Source organism: Glycine max, chromosome 14 (assembly GCF_000004515.6).
Source record: "Glycine max cultivar Williams 82 chromosome 14, Glycine_max_v4.0, whole genome shotgun sequence".
Lineage (NCBI taxonomy): Eukaryota > Viridiplantae > Streptophyta > Magnoliopsida > Fabales > Fabaceae > Glycine > Glycine max.
This window is the reverse complement of record NC_038250.2, coordinates 18677388-18698616: the sequence shown is the minus strand read 5'-3', so window position 1 is coordinate 18698616 and position 21229 is coordinate 18677388. Positions and strand designations below refer to the sequence as shown.

The 21229-nt window shown below is 34.4% G+C and overlaps 2 protein-coding genes across 4 annotated transcripts; one reads left to right on the top strand and one right to left on the bottom strand.

Annotated features, from left to right (window-relative positions):
• The first annotated feature begins 331 nt into the window (after positions 1-331).
• LOC100795556 (ubiquitin carboxyl-terminal hydrolase 26) lies at positions 332-10290 on the top strand. Of its 3 annotated transcripts, XM_006596077.4 has the most exons (14): positions 332-606; positions 1440-1545; positions 1640-2236; positions 3008-3263; positions 4667-5391; positions 5576-5684; positions 6330-6508; positions 6747-7031; positions 7108-7306; positions 7596-7667; positions 7911-8141; positions 8795-9058; positions 9682-9829; positions 9904-10290. In XM_006596077.4, exons 2-14 carry the CDS (start codon positions 1463-1465, stop codon positions 9996-9998), a joined length of 3243 nt encoding a protein of 1080 aa, XP_006596140.1. In that variant the 5' UTR covers positions 332-606; positions 1440-1462; the 3' UTR covers positions 9999-10290. The 3 variants fall into 3 exon arrangements, with proteins under 3 accessions (XP_006596140.1, XP_040864773.1, XP_006596141.1); XM_006596078.4 differs by lacking the exon at positions 332-606 and having other exon boundaries at positions 622-1545; XM_041008839.1 differs by lacking the exons at positions 332-606; positions 7596-7667 and having other exon boundaries at positions 618-1545.
• A 9233-nt stretch (positions 10291-19523) lies between these two features.
• Positions 19524-20680, bottom strand: LOC100527128 (uncharacterized). Its single transcript, NM_001248391.2, has 4 exons — positions 20360-20680; positions 20180-20232; positions 19994-20038; positions 19524-19832 (listed from the first exon to the last, which is right to left on the bottom strand). The coding sequence occupies exons 1-4, from the start codon at positions 20558-20560 to the stop codon at positions 19751-19753; spliced, it is 381 nt and encodes a 126-aa protein (NP_001235320.2). The 5' UTR covers positions 20561-20680; the 3' UTR covers positions 19524-19750.
• Between the last annotated feature and the right edge of the window lie 549 nt (positions 20681-21229).

Genomic DNA, 21229 nt, shown 5'->3' with positions numbered 1-21229 from the left:
AGTTTATTCACGAGTCAACTCACATAAAGTCTCATAAACTAGAAAAATATTTTTATTAGAAGATAAATAATTAAATTTGTTCACGATCATTCTGATATTCTCCTATGATTTATAGGATAAATACTTTTTTATTTAATTTCTTGATTACAATTAGCAAGACCCTTGATCAAAATATACAATCATTCTTATAATAATTATCTTAAAAGTGTTTGAATAATAATTTTGTTTTATATTAATTTTAACTGAAAACTCATAATAATTACTACTATTCCACTCCCCACATAAAACAAAGTTACTAACATAACATGAATTAGTGTCAAAGAAATGACTCACTCTGAATGCCACAAGTACTACTACCACCGCCTTTTGCAATATATAGGTGTGGTGTGTAGTGTAGCCTGTATGCTCTGCCACAGGCACAGCACAGCCACAGCCACAGCACAAAAGGAGGGAAAACTGTGACTCAAAATTGATCCCTCAATTCACCAACACATACTTTTACTTGGCCCATTACGAACCAATTGTCCTTTTCCCTCTTTTCACTCTGTCACTCTCACTCTTCACCATTCCCTGCAACCTCTTTTTCTTTTCCTTCTTCTGTGAAAGGTAATCATTCATTCATCCTACTAGAAAATAAAATATACTGAAATTATCAATTAACATATCACTAATTCTTGTTGAAAATTAATTTCATAAAAAAATATTCTATAAATTATTTGATTTCATATAGTATTTTCTTCTTCTTCTTCCTTTTTTTTTTTTTTTAGTGATTCTCGATCTTACAGGTAGCGTCACAACAGTATTCTCTCTGCCTTGATATAATGATTTTAGGATCATATTTTCGTATTTGATTAATTTTATTATTAATTTTTTGTTTATTGAATCTTACGTGTGCTTCAAATTTCATTGTGCCTTCGTTTCTCCGTTGATTTTTTTTTTTTTTTTTTGATTTGGCTGTTTGGAATTTCTAGTGTTCTTTTAAGCTCTTTGTGATATTTATGTAATTTGATTTTTTCTTCTTTGTGGTGTGCAATGAATAATGGTGATGAAGAAATGAACTTATGGTAATGTGTTTGCAAAGACACAAATTTAGCCACTGTTTCGTGTAAAATTTTCTGCGAAAATTTAGGTTCATTCGTTTTTAAATGATATTTGCTACGTAATTTGTTATGTAACAAAATGTGATTTCATTGGTAGTATATGCAATGAACCAGTATTGTCCTGTGCTGTACTTTGCATTTTTTTTAGTTTCATTGCTAGCATACTAATAATTGGTGTTGGATCATGAGTTAAAAAGATGAAACTAATATAACTGTTTGTTGATATAGTTTGGTTCAATTGTGCTGTTAATTAGAGTTAAAAAAAATGGATGTGGAAATACTGTCTTAGCTCATCTTTTCATTTTACTCAAGGAATTTAGTTTCCTGTCCCTTTTTTAGGGGTTAGGTTTTATAATTGTACAATGACTAGACCAACAACTCGAAGTAAAAATAAAAGGCAGAGACAGGGGGATGATGATGGTGGTGGCACTTCTGACATATGGAGGTAATACTAGCAGACGTTCTTTGGTTTTTAGATTATGAAATATAATGAGATTAGAGCTTATTGTTACCCTTTGCATGCTTGTTTTATTGTGTAGGAAAATTCACATAACGGGTGCGGTGACTGAAGATGATATGAATCAACTGTATATGATTTGGAAGCCAGTCTGTTCAGGCTGTCGTGTTAATACTAAAGACAACCCGAATTGCTTCTGTGCATTGGTTCCACCTGCGAATGGTACCCGAAAGTCTGGTTTATGGCAGAAGATGGCCGACTTTGTCGAAAGTCTTGGTCCCGACCCAAATATGGATCTTCGTGTTTCTGATAGTTCACCTGCAGGTCTGACAAATCTTGGCGCAACATGCTATGCCAACAGTATACTACAGTGCTTGTATATGAATAAATCTTTCCGAGAAGGCATATTTTCTGTAGAACCGGATGTTTTACAACAACAACCAGTGTTAGATCAACTGACTCAACTTTTTGTACATTTGCATGCTAGTAAAATGGCTTTCATAGATTCTTCTCCATTTGTAAAAACATTGGAGCTAGACAATGGAATTCAGCAGGATAGCCACGAGTTCTTGACATTGCTTCTGTCATTACTTGAGCGTTGTTTGAGCCATTCCAAAATTGCCAAGGCAAGAACAATAGTTCAAGATCTTTTTCGAGGAAGTGTGTCTCATGTGACAACGTAAGAATCAGTGATTGTATGTAACTTATTGAATAATATAGAATTATTTTTTCCTACTAATTTTATTTTACTTTTGTGGGGATGGCACTGTTGAAATATCATAGATTTGTCAAATATGTTGAAATTTCCTCTTTTATTTTTGATCCTTCCCTTTCCCACTTTTCTTAAAAATACAGGAAAATGCCCAAAGAACAATTATCTTGGGAATGATGTTCATGTTGCTAGCATGTAAAATATAGTTGTTTTTTGGCTGCTGTAGATTCTTCCTGCAAAATGCATATTTGATTTTTGTTTCCTCTGACAATGTATTTGATATTACCAAATGACACTATTGATTATCTTTTTTTGTACTAAATTGGCTGTTACATTTGTCTTTAAGTACCGTTTGGTATTGATGATAAAATTAATGGTACTGGTTGTTCAGAATCCTTTTCTCGTTGTCGGTCAAAAGCTAAGATGCATTGGCACTGATATGGACAGAGGACATGACAGTGACACAGACGCAGCAGCACAACAAAATTTGATGTGTCCATGTCTATTTTGTAGTGTCCTGTTGTGTAGTGTCTAACACGAAGTGTTTGGCATGTTTCTAACACGGCCTTTCTTGAAGTGTCTGTGCTTCATATGTCAGAAGTGAATCTGGTATTTTATGATCAAATGATCCCAAATAATTTACTTATATCTTCTACATTCATATTAGATATGTATGTGACCAGTAGTTGTTGTGTTTATGACTGTTACATATTTTTTAATTTTATCTTTTCTTTGCAGGTGTTCGCAATGTGGAAGAGACTCTGAGGCTTCTTCCAAAATGGAAGACTTCTATGGGTTAGAGTTGAATATCAAGGGACTGAAAGGTTTAGATGAGAGCCTAGATGATTATCTTGCTATTGAAGAGCTTCATGGAGACAATCAATATTTCTGTGAGTCATGTAAAACAAGAGTTGATGCTACTCGCAGCATCAAGCTGTGTACATTGCCTGATGTACTTAATTTTCAACTTAAACGTTATGTCTTCCTTCCACAGGTACTGGGAAAAACTTGAGTTATTATTGGGAGCATTATACAACTAAATTCTGTGCATTTTTCATGGTTTACATATTCTTTAGGTTTAATTATAATTCTTTTGTTTTGGGTACAAGTCAGAAATGACTCAAATGAGTATTACTGTATTAGATTGAGAATGATAGGGAACTTATGAAAATAATAAATATGCCATTACAGAATTAAAAAAACTTATGAACATTGTCTAGCTCTTGAAGCATCTACTGCAGTGTGCTCTGGAAATCCATGTAAAGGAAGATCATTCTAGAAACTGTCGATGATTTTATCTTATACAATCATGAAAACAATTCTGGCCATACAAAATTAGAGTTCTCATAGTTCATATGCACCAGAGTCCTGATAGCTGCCTCATATTTGTATGTGCCTCTCTCCCTCTCTGTAACAATTTTTAAATCCTGCATAGTGGCATGTAGTGGCCGGCCCCAGAAATGCTATAGCTAGATAGCCGCTATTTTGAAAATTCTAAAAAATGATCAAAATTACTCAATTAATGGCATTCATAATTAACAAAAATAAAAAGTTAAGGGTGTCAAACAAAACATGCACATAAATAACAAAAGTCGACTACAAGTTTCTTAGATAGGAATCATCAATTATGGTCTTCTAAATCCATGTCTTTATCATTTTCTCTACTATTACAACTGTAAACTGTAATTTCATTTTTGGAGATTGAAATCCAAAAGATACCCCCCCCCCAAAAAAAAAAAAACAAAAAACACTGATGTCTCTGTTATTACATAAATCTCTCTGCTACAGCATCCCCTGTAGTGGTCAGGGGCTGCTCTGCACTGCCACGCTACCATAGCAGTGCTATTTAAAACCTTGATATATAATTTACTCAACTATGCCAAAGCCTCAAATCAAATACATGAAAAAGTCCCTCCAGCGTGTGTATCACCATTTATACCAAATATCTTGGTCTAAATACTTTATCAGAGCATTGCTTTCTTGTTTCTAATTCTGCCTTTTGTATTCCTTGGTGTCTTAGGAGGACATTTTGTCTTCCTTAATAAAGTTTAAACTTTTATTAAAGTAAAAGAGAACAAACTTTGAATGGTTATGAAGAAGAGATACCTGATTTACTTTGCATACCTGTATAGGATATATTTTGAAATTCTTTCTGAGTAGTGATCATGCAAGAGTAGTTTTCTGAAGAGAGAAACTGTGTTAATGGTTGCATGCTTTTTCTTTCTTTGGGTGTCTTCATGTAACAGTGGTTTTTTTTTCTTTTTTCTTTTTTTACACCATCTTTTTTTATTTCCCTGTAATTTTTTATCTCCTAAATGCCTATGGAGTATATCTTATTTTATGTAACACTAAATTTCTTTCTGATAATGTCTTTTATTCTTCTATTTCCACTGACAGAATACAATGAAGAAGAAAGTTACTTCTGCATTTTCATTTCCTGCTGAACTTGATATGCGCCATAGATTGTCTGAGCCATCTCAGTTTGAATTGATATATGACTTGTCAGCTGTACTGATTCACAAAGGAACTGCTGTTAATAGTGGTCATTACATTGCCCATATCAAGGATGTAAACACTGGGCAATGGTGGGAGTTTGATGACGAGAATGTTACTAACTTGGGTTGCCATCCATTTGGGGAAGGAACTTCTTCTACTTCTAAATCTGTTAAGACAGATGTACTTCATTCTAATTGCTCTGAAGCAATGCTAGCTGACAGTAATGGTTTAGATGCCACTCATGCGCAATCTTTGCTTGTGGAGACATTTTCATCTAGTGATGCTTACATGTTGATGTACCATCTTAAGCATAGCAAAAATGTTGGTGAAAAGGGGGGAATCGTTTATGGTGCTAACCTTGAAGTAGAGGGCAATGCAGTTACTGCACAAGACAGTGCTTGTCTTCCTTCTCATTTTTGCAAAGAGATTCAAAATTTCAATGCTTCATATCTTGATTCTTGCGAGCAGTACAAACATAGGAAAGAGTTAGAATTGAGCCATATCAATGAGAGGAGACAGGAAGTTCGATCCATTTTAGCTGAAGCTCCTACTCAACCACTGGAGCAACCGTATTTTTGGATTTGTAGTGACTGGCTTCGCCAGTGGGCTGACAACATTATTCCAATGTTAGTGCATAATTTCTATTGCATTATTTTGCCTTGAATATTTAAGGTTTTATTCTGTTTATTTAATAAATGTGACAAAGTTCTTTCCTTCACGCCTTTAGATCAAGTGTTCCTTCTGCCAATTATTGGGGTGGAGTTATTTCACTTAATCTATAGGTTACTTACTTCTTAATGTTAAGTGCAGTGCTCTTGACAATACATCTATCCAATGTTCACATGGGAAAGTCCCAGTGTCAAAGGTTACCTCAATGAAGCGATTATCTTCTAAAGCATGGGATAAATTATTGTCTAAGGTCAGCTAGTGTACGTTTAGTACTTGATTCCTTTTTTTATTAGTCTCAATGTGTTATGATATCAAAAATTGATTCTTTAGCTTCTTTAAAATCAATATGAAAAAGAATAGTAATGTAGCTTGGGAAAGAATAAATTGGAAAGTGATTATTTTTTGTTCCTCTTTTATTGTGATGGTTAATACTGGTTGGAGAGATGATAAAAAGATTTATCAGAGGGAGCATTAGCAGAGGACAACTAGTATCCCACTATCCCACTATCCCGTGAGTTTCTGAACAGCATTAACAGGCTGTTTCTGTCATCAAGCACTAGGTTTAGCTTGTTCTCATTGGTGATGTTACCTAGGAAACTATTGTCATATGTGGGTCTGAAGGAGGACTGGAGGTGAAATATTTTGATAAATGAAAGTCTTTGTGAAGTAGGTTATTATAGAGTTTAAGTAAAGAGGAGAATGCAGTATGCTTGTCTGAATGAATTACAGTGTATTAAAAATAACAGGAAGTTTAAGCTTCAATTGAGAAGTTTGGAAACTGTTGATTTTTGGTTATAGACTTTTGGTTTATTCATATATATATCTCCTCATATTTTTCCATTGTTGCTAAAATTATGTCCATAATATACTTCATTTATGGGCTTGTAAAATTCAGTATGGTGGGGGACCAACTCTTTCTCATGAAGACTGTTGTTGGGATTGTCTGATTGATGGGGCTCAGAATGTGGTGTCAGCTGACACTTATCGGGATCAAAGAGAATCATTGAAGCGACTTGCACGGGATATTCTCGATGGAAATTGTGAAGACGGAATGTACTATGTGTCTAGACCATGGTATGAATGCAAAACTTTTTTTCTGCCATTTCTGCTTCTTCAGAAAGGGATAAGAGGAGGTGTGGATAAGTATTCTGTTTTGTTGTGAAATAGTAGAGTTTGCCAGGTTTAGTCTTAGAGAAATCTATCACCTGTTCTGCTCAGTCTTAATTTCTTTGCATTATATTCTCTAGGCTGTTAGGATAGTTCAAAAGTAGCAATACTAAAATCTGTTATGCTGACGCGTTTAATTTTGTAGGTTGCAGCAATGGTGGAAAAGAAAAGTTGTTGATGCTCCATCTGAAGCTGATGCTGGACCAACAGCAGCCATTTGTTGTCCACATGGGCAACTTATGCCTGAGCAAGCTGTTGGTGCTAAGCGGTTGCTTGTTCCTGAGGATTTCTGGCTTTTCTTATATAAAGATGCCATTTCTGTAAAACCTGATGATCCTCTAGGTTGCCCTACTTTTCCTTTAGACTCCAGAAGGTGTTCCCAATGCAGTGATGAATTATCTGAAGAGGCTTGCTTGGAGGACTCTTTGAGGTCTCTTTTGTACATTTTATATTAATATGAAAGTGATATAGAAAATTTTGAAATGAATTTTGTTTTCATGATGCAGATTAGTAAAACAAATGCAACGCCAAAATCATGAGAAATTATTTGTTGGTAAAAGTATGCCGCTTTCTCTACATTGCAAGTATTTCTTAGTTCCTTCTTCGTGGATTTCAAAATGGAGAAATTACATTAATTTGGCTGTCAAGAATTCAGATAAACCTGAAACTTTAGATGGGGTAATCGATTCACTGATGTGTGAAAAGGTATTGTTACCTCACCTTGGTTTTTTTGTCATGTTATGTGCATGTTGCTTTTGTTTCAGCTTATTATAGTAACAAGCATTGTGTTATATTGAGTTGGCTTTTTAGGTATGCAATTATGATGAGAATATTTACTTTGAAAAGTTTTTCTAGGGATTTTAGCTGTGGATTCTAACTCTTAAATTGTCACTGTGATTGGGTCTTCATGTGTAGTATGACATCTCCAGACTGTCAAATTTAATCCATAGTGATTTCATGATGAATTTTGTTCCCCCTTTTTTTGTGTCTTCAGCATTCACGGCTCATTGAAAGGCCTCCTGAACTGGTTTTCAGACGTGGTGCTATAATTGCCAGAGAATCTTCTGTAAGTTAGAATAATGAAGGAATTTCGACAATGTAGTCAGTCAAGTGACATGTACATGCACTCCTGCAGTTTTATGTCATTATTTTATTAGCAGAAACTAAATTCAGTAATTTTAGTATGCTTCAAATCTTTTTTCTTAAATTGTATGTTCACAATATCAACTTGCTCCCTCTTTGTTCCTCCGTTTTTGTGTATCAATGTGACTTATGTGTGTTTTACAATTATTCACTTTGTGGATTCTAGGTAAGTGGCTTAACCATCATATCTGAGAATGATTGGAAATGCTTCTGTGAAGAATGGAGTGGTATTGAGACCAAAGGAATATCTGCAAGAATTGAGAATGTTAATGATTCAGAAAATGCTTTGACTGGATCCTGCAGAGAGATGCCAATATGTGAGGATCAACTTAACACTTGGGATAAAGTGAATAATGAAAGTGGGAATGGACACATTGTGATTAAGACTTGTCCTGAGGTAATCTAAAACTTTGCCACAATCTGTTGGATATGCTATTTCTGCCCTGACCCTGCTTTTCTTGCACCTTGGTTACTTAGTAGTTAACTTTGTGCTTGGTTTGTGGAAATATTTTGTTTTCATTTTCTGTTTCTATTAATAATTACAAGAAATCACCTTGTGTATGCATTCATTTTGTTTCTTATTTTAAAAAATTTGCATGGGAAATGGTGGAAACAAGTTGCATATATTCTTCAAATAATCCAAATGGTATTTTCTGTTGATATATATGAATGAATGTGTAGTTCACCTTGGCTTGAAAGGCGATGTCCTTTATTTTTCTAGTTTTCCTGTTAGCTATTTTCAGCACATGCATAGCACGATAACCCTTTTGTTTTTGTGTGTATTGCATGTTTCTGAATGAAAGGAATCATGTCTTCAAAAAGCTACTTCCAGATGTGTTTATGTAACTAGACTGAAAATAAAATTGTAGTTGAATTAATAATTGTATAGTTTTATTTTATTTGGCTGGGTCTATCTGACTGTCCACTGTCCAGTCCCATATTTGCTCCCACATAGCTAATAACTTTAACCTACTTATGTTGTTACTAGAAAGTAGAAACTTCCCTGTTTAGTTTTCATTTGAACTATAACCCCCCCTTCTTAATATGCAGGTTTGTGAAAGTTGCGTTGGAGAAAAGGAAAGCTGTGAGTTAATGCAGAAACTTAACTATTGCAATCAGGACATTAGTGTAATTCTTGTCCGTGGAAAGGAGGTCCCTAAATCAATCTTAGAGGCTTCAAAGGGCTTTGTTGAAATAGACAGGCGGGTTTCCAAACGTTCCCGGAAGACTAAAAATGGGAGTTCCATTAGTCTAAAAGTTTCTGCTTCAACATCTATTTACCAGCTGAAAATGATGATATGGGAATCCTTTGCGGTAAGACAAGTTTGTGCTATATGCTTATCGTTATGCTGAAATCCCCATCATATTTGTATTTAGTTTTTTGTTTTTTGTGAAAGCATTTCATATCAAGGTGAGCTGAAACTGACTTGGATGGTTACACAGAAATTAGGGATTTCGAACTGTTAAACTGAAAATAGAATGGGATGGAAAAAAACATGATTTATTTGCTTTGTGAAAATCACTTTCAATTCCTTTTCATGCTACAAGAAGACCCTGGGTTTGTTGTTATAAATCAGCAGTACTCTATTCAGCTACCATTCTGATTTCTTGGACAGTTTTTATTTTAAATATTCCGCCTCCCAATTTTTCCACCTCTAACAATCACATCTGTCGTAGATATTTTGGTTGACACATGCAAGAGAACATGTTAGTACTTAGTAGGTTTACACTTTACCCAAAGGAAATGACATATGGGTGTGGTTGTGTAATTTTTATTCACTTTTATCACTAGATTATACTAATGAAGTACCTTCAGTATTTTATTTTTTGGGGTGGGGGTGATTTTGTAAATTAGTGTGTGTATATATATTTTGCTGCAATCAATTTAATGCTTCATAATGTATCATTTTTTTTACATCTGATAGTTGTTCATGCAGGTTGTCAAAGAAAACCAGATACTACAAAAAGGTGATAGAACAATTGATGTTGATAATGAATATGCTACGCTTGTGGATGCAAACATATTTGCTGGAGATCAGATTATTGTGAGGGACTCCGAGATCCATGAAAATCGAGATATTGCAGGTATGCTATTTTATACTAGTACGCGATTAACTTTTCCTTATGTATACAGAAATTGTCATATTAGTATTTTGCAGATGAGCTTTGTGATGAGGAAATGGAAACACAACATACCGAGGCAGGATTTCGTGGAACACTCTTAACATCGAACGTTTCATCTCAGGTGGTTTAGGAAGAGCACTTTCAGTGGTATCATCTTTAACATTAGTGTATATACAAGTTCTAAAGATAAAAATCGAGTGAGAAAAGGAAGAGGGTGGTGCGATTTAATTATGTAAATCTATGTGCCTGAACTTTACATACAGGTCCTAAAGCCAAGATAATGGCAAATTTTGGAATGTTTCTCTTTTTGTTTTGGTTTGTGTGTGTGAGCAAATGCTCGAAGGTTGAGCTAGCTACCTCATTTAAAAGTGAAGGTATGTCACTTGCACTTTTAGATAGCCTAATACGAGGGATTTTGAGCAGTGGTAATCAAATTAATGAATTACATGCATAGTGCATTAGTCCGTACTAGTTAATTCAATATCAATTGGCATGTATTTCCTTGCTAGTCAAGTAGTTATGATCTTGCAAATTATTTACAACGAAGTCTTTCTATTATAAAAAATTGAGGCTAAGATCTTAATATTTGTGTATTTCTTAAAGATAGAAGTGTATAGTAGAAAGTTTATTTTACTAACTTGTAACATTTTCAAACACTAAATTATGTTTGAACTCCAGACTACATATATAACCAACATTTGTCTTAGCACCTTGATATTGAATCACTTGAGTACCTCTTCGACATTGGCATGGGTCTTGTGTGTATTGGCCTTTAACGCAGTGTGATCCACTCCCCCATCTTCCCACGACATGGCCTTTTTGACGGTAGCTACATTGTTGACGCCTATGGACCACCAAAGATTTCACATCTCAAACTCTTATATATACACCATCACCCCATTCTTTCTCAAGTATGTTCTTTTCATACTAATTGATCTTTACTGGTTTCTTACTTTGGTGTTAGAATCTCTACAGGTGGACACCACCTCCATTCCGGTTAATTAAACTTGGTTATCAATTTAACCAGATTCTTGTACTAAAATACCTTTTGGATTAAGACTTTCATCTCGCAAATCATTTTTCAACATTTGCTAGGATTGTGTGTGCAAGATTAGTTGCTTAAGCTACTAGTAATTTTCTGTTAATACTTGAATATAATGAGTTGGACACTCTCTAGTTTTTGCAGTCTAGCATGCAACTAGCCATCCTTGTCTTGGTGAATTCTAGGGTGAATTACATTATGGGTGGTTCACTATTCACTAGTGAACCGAACCACGATGTTATATTGTTAGTTATAATCATATAGTAATAAACATTTATAATTTTTTACTTGCAAATGATTGGGAAAGTTTCTTTAAATTACAATTCCATCCTTCTTTATCCTAACCTCTTCGTCCCTCACCCTCTTCTCACCTTTTTCCTCTCCACATCCATTCGTCGCCACCTCTAGATCATGAGCCCTTGCACCATAGCATCTGCTAGGCCTCAAGATGCTCAAGCACAAAGTTTTCATTGTCACAATAGTCATAATAGTTTGTAGATGCAAGGTTGGCAAGTTGATGATGTTGTTATTGAGGTCACAAAGGTGATGCTACCGCTGTGATTTTTTTCATATGTTTGTTGATCTCAACATTGAGGTCTCAGAGCCCAAAGTTCTAGAATATGTTTTTTCATGGCTTGTTTCCTTTGCATTTGTTTCTTTGCAACGACCCAACAAGGAATCATGTCAAATTTATATTCTCGTGGTGAAAGGAGGTTGCAAGTGATGGTGGTCACATGGTAGTTGATGTGGGGATTTGGCGTGACAAGTAGTGTCAATGTCTTTAGTGGTTGCATAGCCATTTTAATCATCCATTAACCATTTGTCTTCCATTAATAATTACAAGTGCTTTGTTGTTCTCAATGTTTTAAGAATAAAATCAGTCATTAAACCGGCTGAGGCGCTGCGTTAATGGGTCATTGGTTGAATCAGAGTCTTACTAGTTGAACTGGTTTGACTTGATATATATTAAAAAAATAAAAAAAAATAATATAACTAAGTATTCTTGTATTTTGTTTTGGTCGTCTAGTCCAGTATTCTTGTATTTTGTTTTGGTCATCCAATCTTTTGTAATATGGTGAAGTGTCTAGTCACATAGAGGGGAACATCCAGTCTGGTGGTTCATTAACATAGGTTGTGTTGCAACTTTAATTGTAACTATTTCTGTTTTTTTCTTTTTGTTGTAGCCATTTTCAATTGGACAGTTAGCTGTTATCTCCTTTATAAGGAGTTTTGTATTCTAGGTTCAATAAGCTTGAGAGCACTTTGAACCCCTTCATTGTAAATTCCATTATCCACAATAAACTTAACAATTTGTGTGATATCCCTTCTTCTTCTATCATATGAACTTCCCTAGCTGCATAGAATTTCTTGAATCTTTTTCAACAAATTGGTATTAGAGCTTCGATTGAGATTAGTTCTACATTTGTTTTATGGTGGTTCCAAGTCATCAGAGATCAACCATTCTAATATGTTTGTGCTGCGTCTTCAAGTTTTGACAAGAAAATGGTCAACACAAGGAAGAATATCTTTAACCTCTGGTGCACCAAGATGCGTGCCTTGTTGAAAGAACAAGGAATTTGGACATGTATCTCCAGTCAACCATCAAAGGTTGATAAGTTAGTCCTTGAGTTGCATGATGAAAAAGCTTACTCATTGATTCTTCTGTTGCTATTTGATGAAGTTCTTTATGAAGTTTCTGAAGAGAAAATTGTCTCTGTGTTATGAGTCAAGTTGGAGAAACTCTTCATGATGAAATCAATTTGCAATAATCCAAATGAGAGAAGGTACATCATTGAAAGAACATCTTGATGAGTTAAACTCTGTTCTGTTGGAGCTCCGTGACATTGATGTCAAGTTAGAAGAAGAAGAAGATATGGCAATAATTTTGTTAGCCTTTCTCCCTCCTTCCTAAGAATTTTGTCAGTTCCCCTAGTGTTGGCAAGGACTCCATTACACTTGAAGAAGTCAAGTCAAGTCTAGTCTTTATTCCAGAGAGCTTTATTAGAAAGTGTCTGGGAATGATGATGAAGCCTTTGCGTTTGGATTATCGGTGACTGATTCTGCTAGAGGGCAGAAGAAGAAGAAAGACAAAGGTAGCAAGAAGAGCAAGGTTGATCCAAAAGACATGCAATTATTGCAAAGAACTTGGTCATTGGAAGAAGGATTGCCTAAAGAAGGCAAAGAAAGATTTAGTTGTTGTTGTTTAGATGATTCCTCATCAGAAAACGATTTGGTTGTAGCTATTGGTGAACAACCACAACAATATTATGAGCAATGGGTACTAGACTCAGGTTGTTCTTATCATATGTGTCCACACAAAAATGGGTTCGTAACATATGAGGAGAAGTGTACTTATGGGTAACAATGCTCCTTGCAAGGTAGTCGGTATAGGTTCTATACAAATAAAAATGCATGATGAGATTGTCAGAACTTTAATCGAGGTTTGTCATGTTCTAGGGCTTAAGAAAAATCTAGTTTTTGTGGGTGCCATGGATTCAAAAGGTTTTTCTGGCTTGGTTGAAAGTGAAGTTATACAAATAAGAGGGAAAGAGAAGTCTATGGTAATACAGAGGACTAAGCAAGGAACTTTCAAGGGTCCACTATGACAGGATTTGTCTCAACTATTTCACAAGCTAGGAGACATGCGTCCAATGATAATTCTCTATGGCATCTATGTTTAGGCCACATGAGTGAAAAAGACTTGAAATTCTAAACAAGCAAGACTTACTTGGAAATCATAAGGTGGAACCTCTTCAATTTTGTGAGCATTGTTTCTATGGGAAGTAACACCGGACGAAATTCCTAAAGGATGTGCACACTACAAAGGCCATATTGAACTACATCCATTCTGACTGCTAGGGGCCTTCGAGAGTTCCATCATTGGGAGGGGCAAGGTACTTCCTCTCCATCATCGATGATTACTCCAGGATGACATGGGTATTCATGATGAAGTAGAAATATGAAGCTTTCAAATGTTTCAAGCATTGGATTATTTTTATGAAGAATCAAATAGGAAAGATAAGGAAGTGTCTTAGGACTAACAATGGCTTGGAATTCTATTCTACAAAACCCAATGAATTCTGTAAGGGTGAAGACATTGCAAGACAACGTACTGTACGTTATACTCTGCAGCAGAATAGAGTAGTTGAAAGAATGAACAAGACCTTGTTATCCAATTCAGGGTCGAATAAAATTTTCTAGGTTGAGGTGGTTAGCACATGTTATCTCGTGAATCGTTCATCGTCCACTGCCATAGATTTCAGGATACCTATTGAGGTATGGTCTAACAAACCTGTTGAGTACTCAATGTTGAAGGTGTTTGAGTGTCCAACATATTATCATGTAAGAGAAAGTAAGCTGGAGCCTAGAGCCAAGAAAGGTGTCTTTATGGGCTATGGAGATGGAGTCAAAGGATTTAGAATCTGGTTGCCGTCGGGAAGAAAGGTCATTGTGAGCACAAATGTCATTTTTGATGAACTCTCTATGTTTCATTCTAAATCTGAAGAAGATTCAGGAAAAGCTAAGGATGCCACTAAGTTGGTGAAGTTTGAGAGCCCCACAATAAAAAATTTAGTGATTAGAAGAAGTTTGAAGCACCTAATGAGATTGATTAGGAACTTCAAATGCAACCTCAACATTAGAATTCAACACCAATTGAGGAGTTTGATTAGACAAGTCAGAACCATCTGAAGCAGGGAAAAACCATAACACCAAGAAAGTATCAAAGACAAATCAAAGCGCTTGAAAGATATGACTTTGATAATATAGTGTCTTTGCGCTACGGGTAGCAAAAGAAATCAATTCATTAGAACCGACCACTTATCAAGAGGCAATTTCCTATTCTGAAGTTGGAGAGTGGACAATGGCTATTAATTAAGAAATGTAATCCCTTCAAAAAATCAAACTTAGGATTTAGTTGAATTACCTAAAGGCAGATGAATAGTGGGGTGGAAGTGGACTTTCAAGAAGAAATCTGAGTCGTCCAGTGATGAAGTCATCATGTATAAAGCACGTCTGGTAGCAAAAGGATATAGTAAAAAGGAAGGAGTGAACTACAACGAGATCTTCTCTCCAGTAGTTCAACACACTTCAATACGTGTTTCATTGGCTCTTGTAGCAATTTTGGACATGGAGTTAGAGCAAGTCAATGTCAAAACAACCTTTCTTGATGGAAAATTAGAGGAAGACATTCTAATGCAACAACCTTAATGTTTTGAGGTGCAAGGGAAGAAAAATTATGTCTATAGGTTGAAAAGGTCACTCTATGGGCTGAAGCAATCTCCAAGCCAGGGGTACGAGAGATTTGATGAGTTCATTTTTTCTTATGGGTACATCAGGAGTCCTTGTGATTCACGTGTCTATCATAGTAAGGTGGAGGATGGTTCCCACATCTATTTGTTACTTTATGTAAACAACATACTTATAACATCTAAAGACAAGTTTAAAATTCAGAATCTGAAGTCACTATTCAGTATTGAATTTAAGATTAAAGATCTGAGAGCCGCATAAAATATTTTGGGCATAGAGATTAAGAGGGATCGAGTCCAGAAAAAGCTTTTCTTATGTAAAAAAGAATACATTTAGAAAGTGTTGAATGGTTTTGGGATGACATCCACAAAACCAGTTTGTACTCCTTTGATAGTGTCCATTCACCTCACTGAACTCAATACCACTCAGTTAGAATCATAAAGGGAATGCATGTCTTGTGTTTCTTATGCGAGTGTTGTAGATAGTCTATAGCATGTAATGGTGTGCACAAGACCAGACCTAGTATGAGCAATCAACGTGGTGAGTAGGTATATGAGTAAACCTAGGAAGGAACATTGGAATGCTATGAAACATATATGTAGCTACCTTAAGGGTAAAACTGATGTTGAACTTGTCTATCATGGAGACACGTTCTATGCTTTCGTTGGTTACTCATATTTTGACTATGTTGCAAATTTGGATGCAAGGAGATCTGTGATGGGGTACGCATTCACCATTGACAACTCTCTTATCAGTTGGAAGGAAACACTTCATCCCACAATGACTTTATCCACTATAAAGGCAGAGTAAATAGCTCTGGCAGAAGCAACAAAATAAGGGATATGACTGAAGAATCTGATTAGCAATCTTGGGTTTCCACCAGAAAAGGATATCATTTTCTATGACAATTTGAGTGCAATATGTTTAGCCAAGGATCAACTCCATCACGGAAGGACTAAGCACATTGACATTATATACCAATTCATCTGTACTTAGAAGAGGGTCAAAGTTCAGAAAGTTGATATGAGAGAGAATCTAGTTGATATGTTCATGAAGCCTATTCCAAGAAGCAAGTTTATGCATTGTCTAGATCTTCTTAACATAGATTGCTAGAAATGAACTGGGTTACTTGTAGTTCAGAAATGTTATTGAACCAAGGTGAAAATTGTTGATTGTTGGACAATAGAGATAGGGTGGACAACAACATTGGTTGTCTGGTCCAATACTCTTGTCTTTTGTTTTGGTCGTCCAATCTTCTGAAATCTGGTAAAACATCCAGTCATGTACAATAGAGCGTCTAACCATGTTGAAAGGAGAGTCTAGTATGGTGGTTCATTAACATAGGTTGTGTTGTAATTGTAACTGTTTTCTATTTTTTCTTCTTCTACTGTAACCATTTTCGGTTAGATATCAGTTGTTGTCTCCTTTATAAGAGGTTTTGTATTTTGAATTCAGTGAGCTTGAAAGCGCTTTGAACCCCTTCATTATAAATTATGTTATTCACAATAAACTTAGCAATTTGTGTGATATCTTTTCTCCTTCTATCATTTGAACTTTCCTATTTGAATAGAATTTCTCAAATCTTTCCCAACAATGGCTAACATGATTTAATCATTCAATACTCTAAATTTAAAATGATTGTCATTATAAAATACCTAATATCCCAAATAACAACCAATATTCATGTCAATACAAGTCCATAGATAAGTTTCAAACACAAACAAACATCCATTGTCTTAAAAATAATCATATGTTCACAAAAAATAACATAGAAAAAGTTCATAATTTTTTTTAAATAGCAGCACCCGATTTTACCAAATATCCACCTCGACTCAACCAAAAACTTGTGTGATTTGACCAAAAACCTACCCTAGTTCAACCAAAGACCCACCTGGATCAACCCAAGTCACATCGATTCTGATAGATTTCCAATCCTCTTAGCAAATTGAACGAGTGTTCCCATTGGGTTCTGGTCGGATTGACCAGTCTGGTTCTTAAAAGGTTGTTCTTCTTTGTTGTTATATTGGTACCTAAATCACTCTTTATGTTGGCTTGCAATTTAAGTCCTTATTTAGCTATTGATAAATATTTTTACAGATTTTCCACGTATTTTGATGTATTGCCATATAAAAGGATACTAATCGTGGAGCATGAGCTCTGTAATGAACATTGAGACATCAATTACAATATACCACTGACTTATGTATGTGTTACATTTAAGTAACAAGAATAGGAGGTAGAGGAAAATCAAATCATGTGTTAATTAAAAGACCTATTCATTGTTCCTTATTAAGAGACCGATTCATTCCAGATAGATGCTCTGAAGATGCACCAGGAAACAAAAGCTGAAACTAGATGGAAAAAATCTTAGAGTTTGAAATTGAAACCACACTTGAAGGTAAATGATGATGGAGTTGAATTGACGAGCAGGAAGAAGATAAAGAAGTTATGTTAAAATAAAAGTTTAAGGGACTATTTATGAAATATGCAAATTTAAATCTAGCAAGTTAAAGTGACCTATTACAATAGGTTACTTTAAGTGATTCATCATGTACCACCCATAACATGGTTTACCCTAGCTTGAACCCTTTGATTTTGTGGAAGTGGACATTGGTGGGATTTTATGTTCTACAAGTAGCGAAAGAGCTTTCAATAAAATTGTTTTAGAGCTATCCAAGTTGTAGGTACATGTTATAACACCAACTAGTAGCTTGTATTTGGTACCAATGTTGTGAATACCATGTGAGGAAGTCATGAAGAGTTTGTAATTAAGTTGTTCTTTTTTACTATTTGGGCAAGGCTTTTGAGTGGATCCAACATCAAGTGAGTGTTAGGGGTTTATATTAGACCCTATTGGATACATGAAGTTGAAGGTTTGTGATCAAGTCATTACTCAAAACTAGAACAAGTTATGGATTTCACCCATGTAGTTTTCCTATTGGATATGGAAAGTTGGTGTAGATCAAGGCTAGTTGTTTTTTGATTCATGTCCTAGAGAGTTTTTGTTGTGGCCATTGAAAATGGTGCATATCTCTCTTGAAGTTTACAATACTAGAATTCATGAGAGGAATAGTCATGCAATTGAAAATTCAAACAATGGTGATGACAATGAGACTTTGGTGGGAGTTTTATGGATGCACTAGTTCTATGTATCATGGACTAAAACCAAAAACAACAATTAACATTAGGGTATCAAGCGCAATTTGTAGAAAACACATGGGGTGCGAGTGGAGGGAATGGGTGTTTGGTGTTATATGAGTGAATAAATTAGGAGATTTTTTATAAGGTGACAAAACATAAGAGTATAAGTGTAATAAGTAAAAATCTCAAGCGGTCCATATAATTTACTCTATCTTAAATGATAATTAAAGGTAAGTAATAGATCATAAAATAAAGAGGAAAGATTGGAGGACGTGGGCATGTTATGATTCTTTTCTTTTCTTATATTTTTCTATGAACTCTATAAATTTAAGATTTAATCAAGTTTATAGTTCCTAAAACTTTTAGGATATTTTAATTTAGTTCTCTATTTTTAATTTTTTTTCATGTGAGTCTTGTATAAAATATTTTCTTTATGAGTTTAATGGTCTATGTTTTGAAAGTACAAAACAATTAATTTTACACTGTCAATTAATTATAAATTATTATTAATGATTTTTATAAAAATTATTATAAAAGTCAATAAACTTATCATATTTGATAGATTGAATAACAAATTATAAACTACTTTACCTTGTTAGTTTATAACCAAATTTCTCTTTCTTTATTAAATGATTTTTTTATAATAATTATTTCTCATTTCATTTAATTCCCTCTAAATGTCATGATTTGCTCGTTTAGTCTCAAATATTTGAAGGGACTATTTAATAATAAAAAAAATGTTTCATAGATAACTTATTTTATAAAAAATATTAAAAAAGAAAGAGCGATATTAAAAACAAGAAAATGGAAATTTTTTAGAGGAGTAAAAACTTAATTAAATCTTTATTAAATTTATATTCCTCATAAAATGAATTCACCCTTTACTTGTTGGGAAATTTTGTTTAAATGATAAAACCGTACCATACAAGATAGATCTAGACAGAATAAAATAAAATAAAAATAAAAATGAAGTAAAAAAAAAAAGAAAGAGCGATATTATATATGTGTTTGGTCCTCACCCTCTTAAGAGTTCAGACAATTGTTTAGACTTTGTCATTGATAAGAAACTTATATAATACATAATAATTAAGAAAAGAATGTTTATTCTTCTCCTTAATTAATCGAGTTAAAAATAGAGCAACAGCTATCTAGTCATCGTTATAACACAAGTATATATGGCCAAATAAGAAACAAAAAGTGCTGGAAAACAAAACAGAAGAAGTATCAAATAAAATAATAAAACACTAAAGAAGGAATTTCGGTTCATTTATAATCATCATGTTTTTCTTTTTCTGGAAAGAAAAGCGAATCAATAAAAACTGAAAGAACATGTAATTCATTTATCACTGTATTACATTAGAATCTCCCTTTTGTTTCCATCACAAGCAGGTAAATTTTAAATTAAATGTTCATAGTAACCAAAAAATATAAATAAATGCAAAACAAAATATCTAAATCCAACGTTTGTGATTTCGAGAGTGGTGGGCACCTCCGAACCATCGATCCCAACCCGCATCGACCGAACCTTTAGTGCTGCAAACATTTAATTTACATGTCATCAATTCATACCCTTTCTTTTTTACTTTTTTGTTAAGAATATAATATATGCTTTCTTTATTAGTACATTAAAAAACACCCAAACGCAACATTGGATCCTTAAAATATCATGAACATCAAGAGGATTAATTTCTTACAATGGAAGGAGAGGATCTGGAGTGGATTCAACGCTTGAAATTAAACTGCAAGAGCACAAATGGATGGAGCATCAATTTAGATTATGAACAATATATAATTAAAATAATTAAACTCTAACTCTCTAAGGCTTGAAGAACCATAAGAAAGAAAAACATCGTAGTCTTGTATATGTTGGCTTTGCTTACTCCTTGCAAACGGTGGAGGATTCACCAATTGTTTCAACTTTTTTCAACTCTTCCTGCATTAACAACATAGTTTCACTATCAAATTCTTCTTCTAAGAGAATTAAGATGAAAAAAAAATATTCAAATAAATTGGATCACCAAATTGACACAAATAAGAGGCATGATGAGTTAAGAGTTGACCTGCAAAATACTAATTTGGTTATTGAGGTTGGTTATGGCTGCTTGCAACCTATGTTTCCCAATGAAGCCTCCAGGGAAAGAGCCAGTTCCAGCTTGAGCAAGAGGATGAGGACCCTTTTCTCTCCCTTCTTCTCCATAATCCTCTGATTCTCTCCCATTTTCTGATGATGATTGTGGTTGTTGTCCTTCCATGGCCATCATCACACCGCTTAGTTGACAAAGAGAGCTAAGCTAATTATACGATCAAAGTCACAACAAACCTATAGCGGTATTGGAAGGAAGAAAAAAGAAAGGGTTTGGGTCAAAAAAGGAGGGAGGAACATGACTTGAAAGTGGGGGGTGGACCAAAGGATTAAATAATAAATATCCAAATGATAGGCACAAGAGGGGGAGGGTAGGGGATCAAGTGGGGGTGGGGGGTTTGATTATAGGTCATTTGTGGATTCTGAGAATTAGGTATATTTAATTACTAAGAGAAAAAGTAGTGGTATTAATATTGGATTGGTGGGTCCAAACAAAAACGAAGAAAGTGGGTTTCAATAAATTAATGAGTACAACATGTAATGCACAACTATATCATATATACAATCATTTTATGAATCCAGAATTCTTATAATCCTTTAATATAGAGTTACATATAAGGCAAATTTATATGTAATATATTGTTGGCTAAAAAGAAAGTAAATTAAACTTTAAGATTTTGTGGATATTTACAAACAAATTTCACATGTTGAAGTAGGTTTGCTTAATTTAGAAAAGTTATATTTAGACTAATATTAATACAACTTGAAAACATCTGCACATCATATATGTCAAACGGTTATAAACAAAGAATTTCACATACAAAATAAAGAAAATTTTAATAAAGCT

What these genes read in the sequence shown, in the direction of transcription:
- LOC100795556 (XM_006596077.4), top strand. Translation starts at nt 1,463, where the DNA reads ATGACTAGACCAACAACTCGAAGTAAAAATAAAAGGCAGAGACAGGGG. An exon ending in TGATATGGGAATCCTTTGCG is followed by an intron (nt 9,059 to 9,681) that starts GTAAGACAAGTT and finishes TTGTTCATGCAG; the next exon opens with GTTGTCAAAGAAAACCAGAT. An exon ending in TGAAAATCGAGATATTGCAG is followed by an intron (nt 9,830 to 9,903) that starts GTATGCTATTTT and finishes AGTATTTTGCAG; the next exon opens with ATGAGCTTTGTGATGAGGAA.
- LOC100527128 (NM_001248391.2), bottom strand. Translation starts at nt 20,560, where the DNA reads ATGATGGCCATGGAAGGACAACAACCACAATCATCATCAGAAAATGGG. An exon ending in ACCAAATTAGTATTTTGCAG is followed by an intron (nt 20,233 to 20,359) that starts GTCAACTCTTAA and finishes TTGTTAATGCAG; the next exon opens with GAAGAGTTGAAAAAAGTTGA. An exon ending in TCCTCCACCGTTTGCAAGGA is followed by an intron (nt 20,039 to 20,179) that starts GTAAGCAAAGCC and finishes GTGCTCTTGCAG; the next exon opens with TTTAATTTCAAGCGTTGAAT.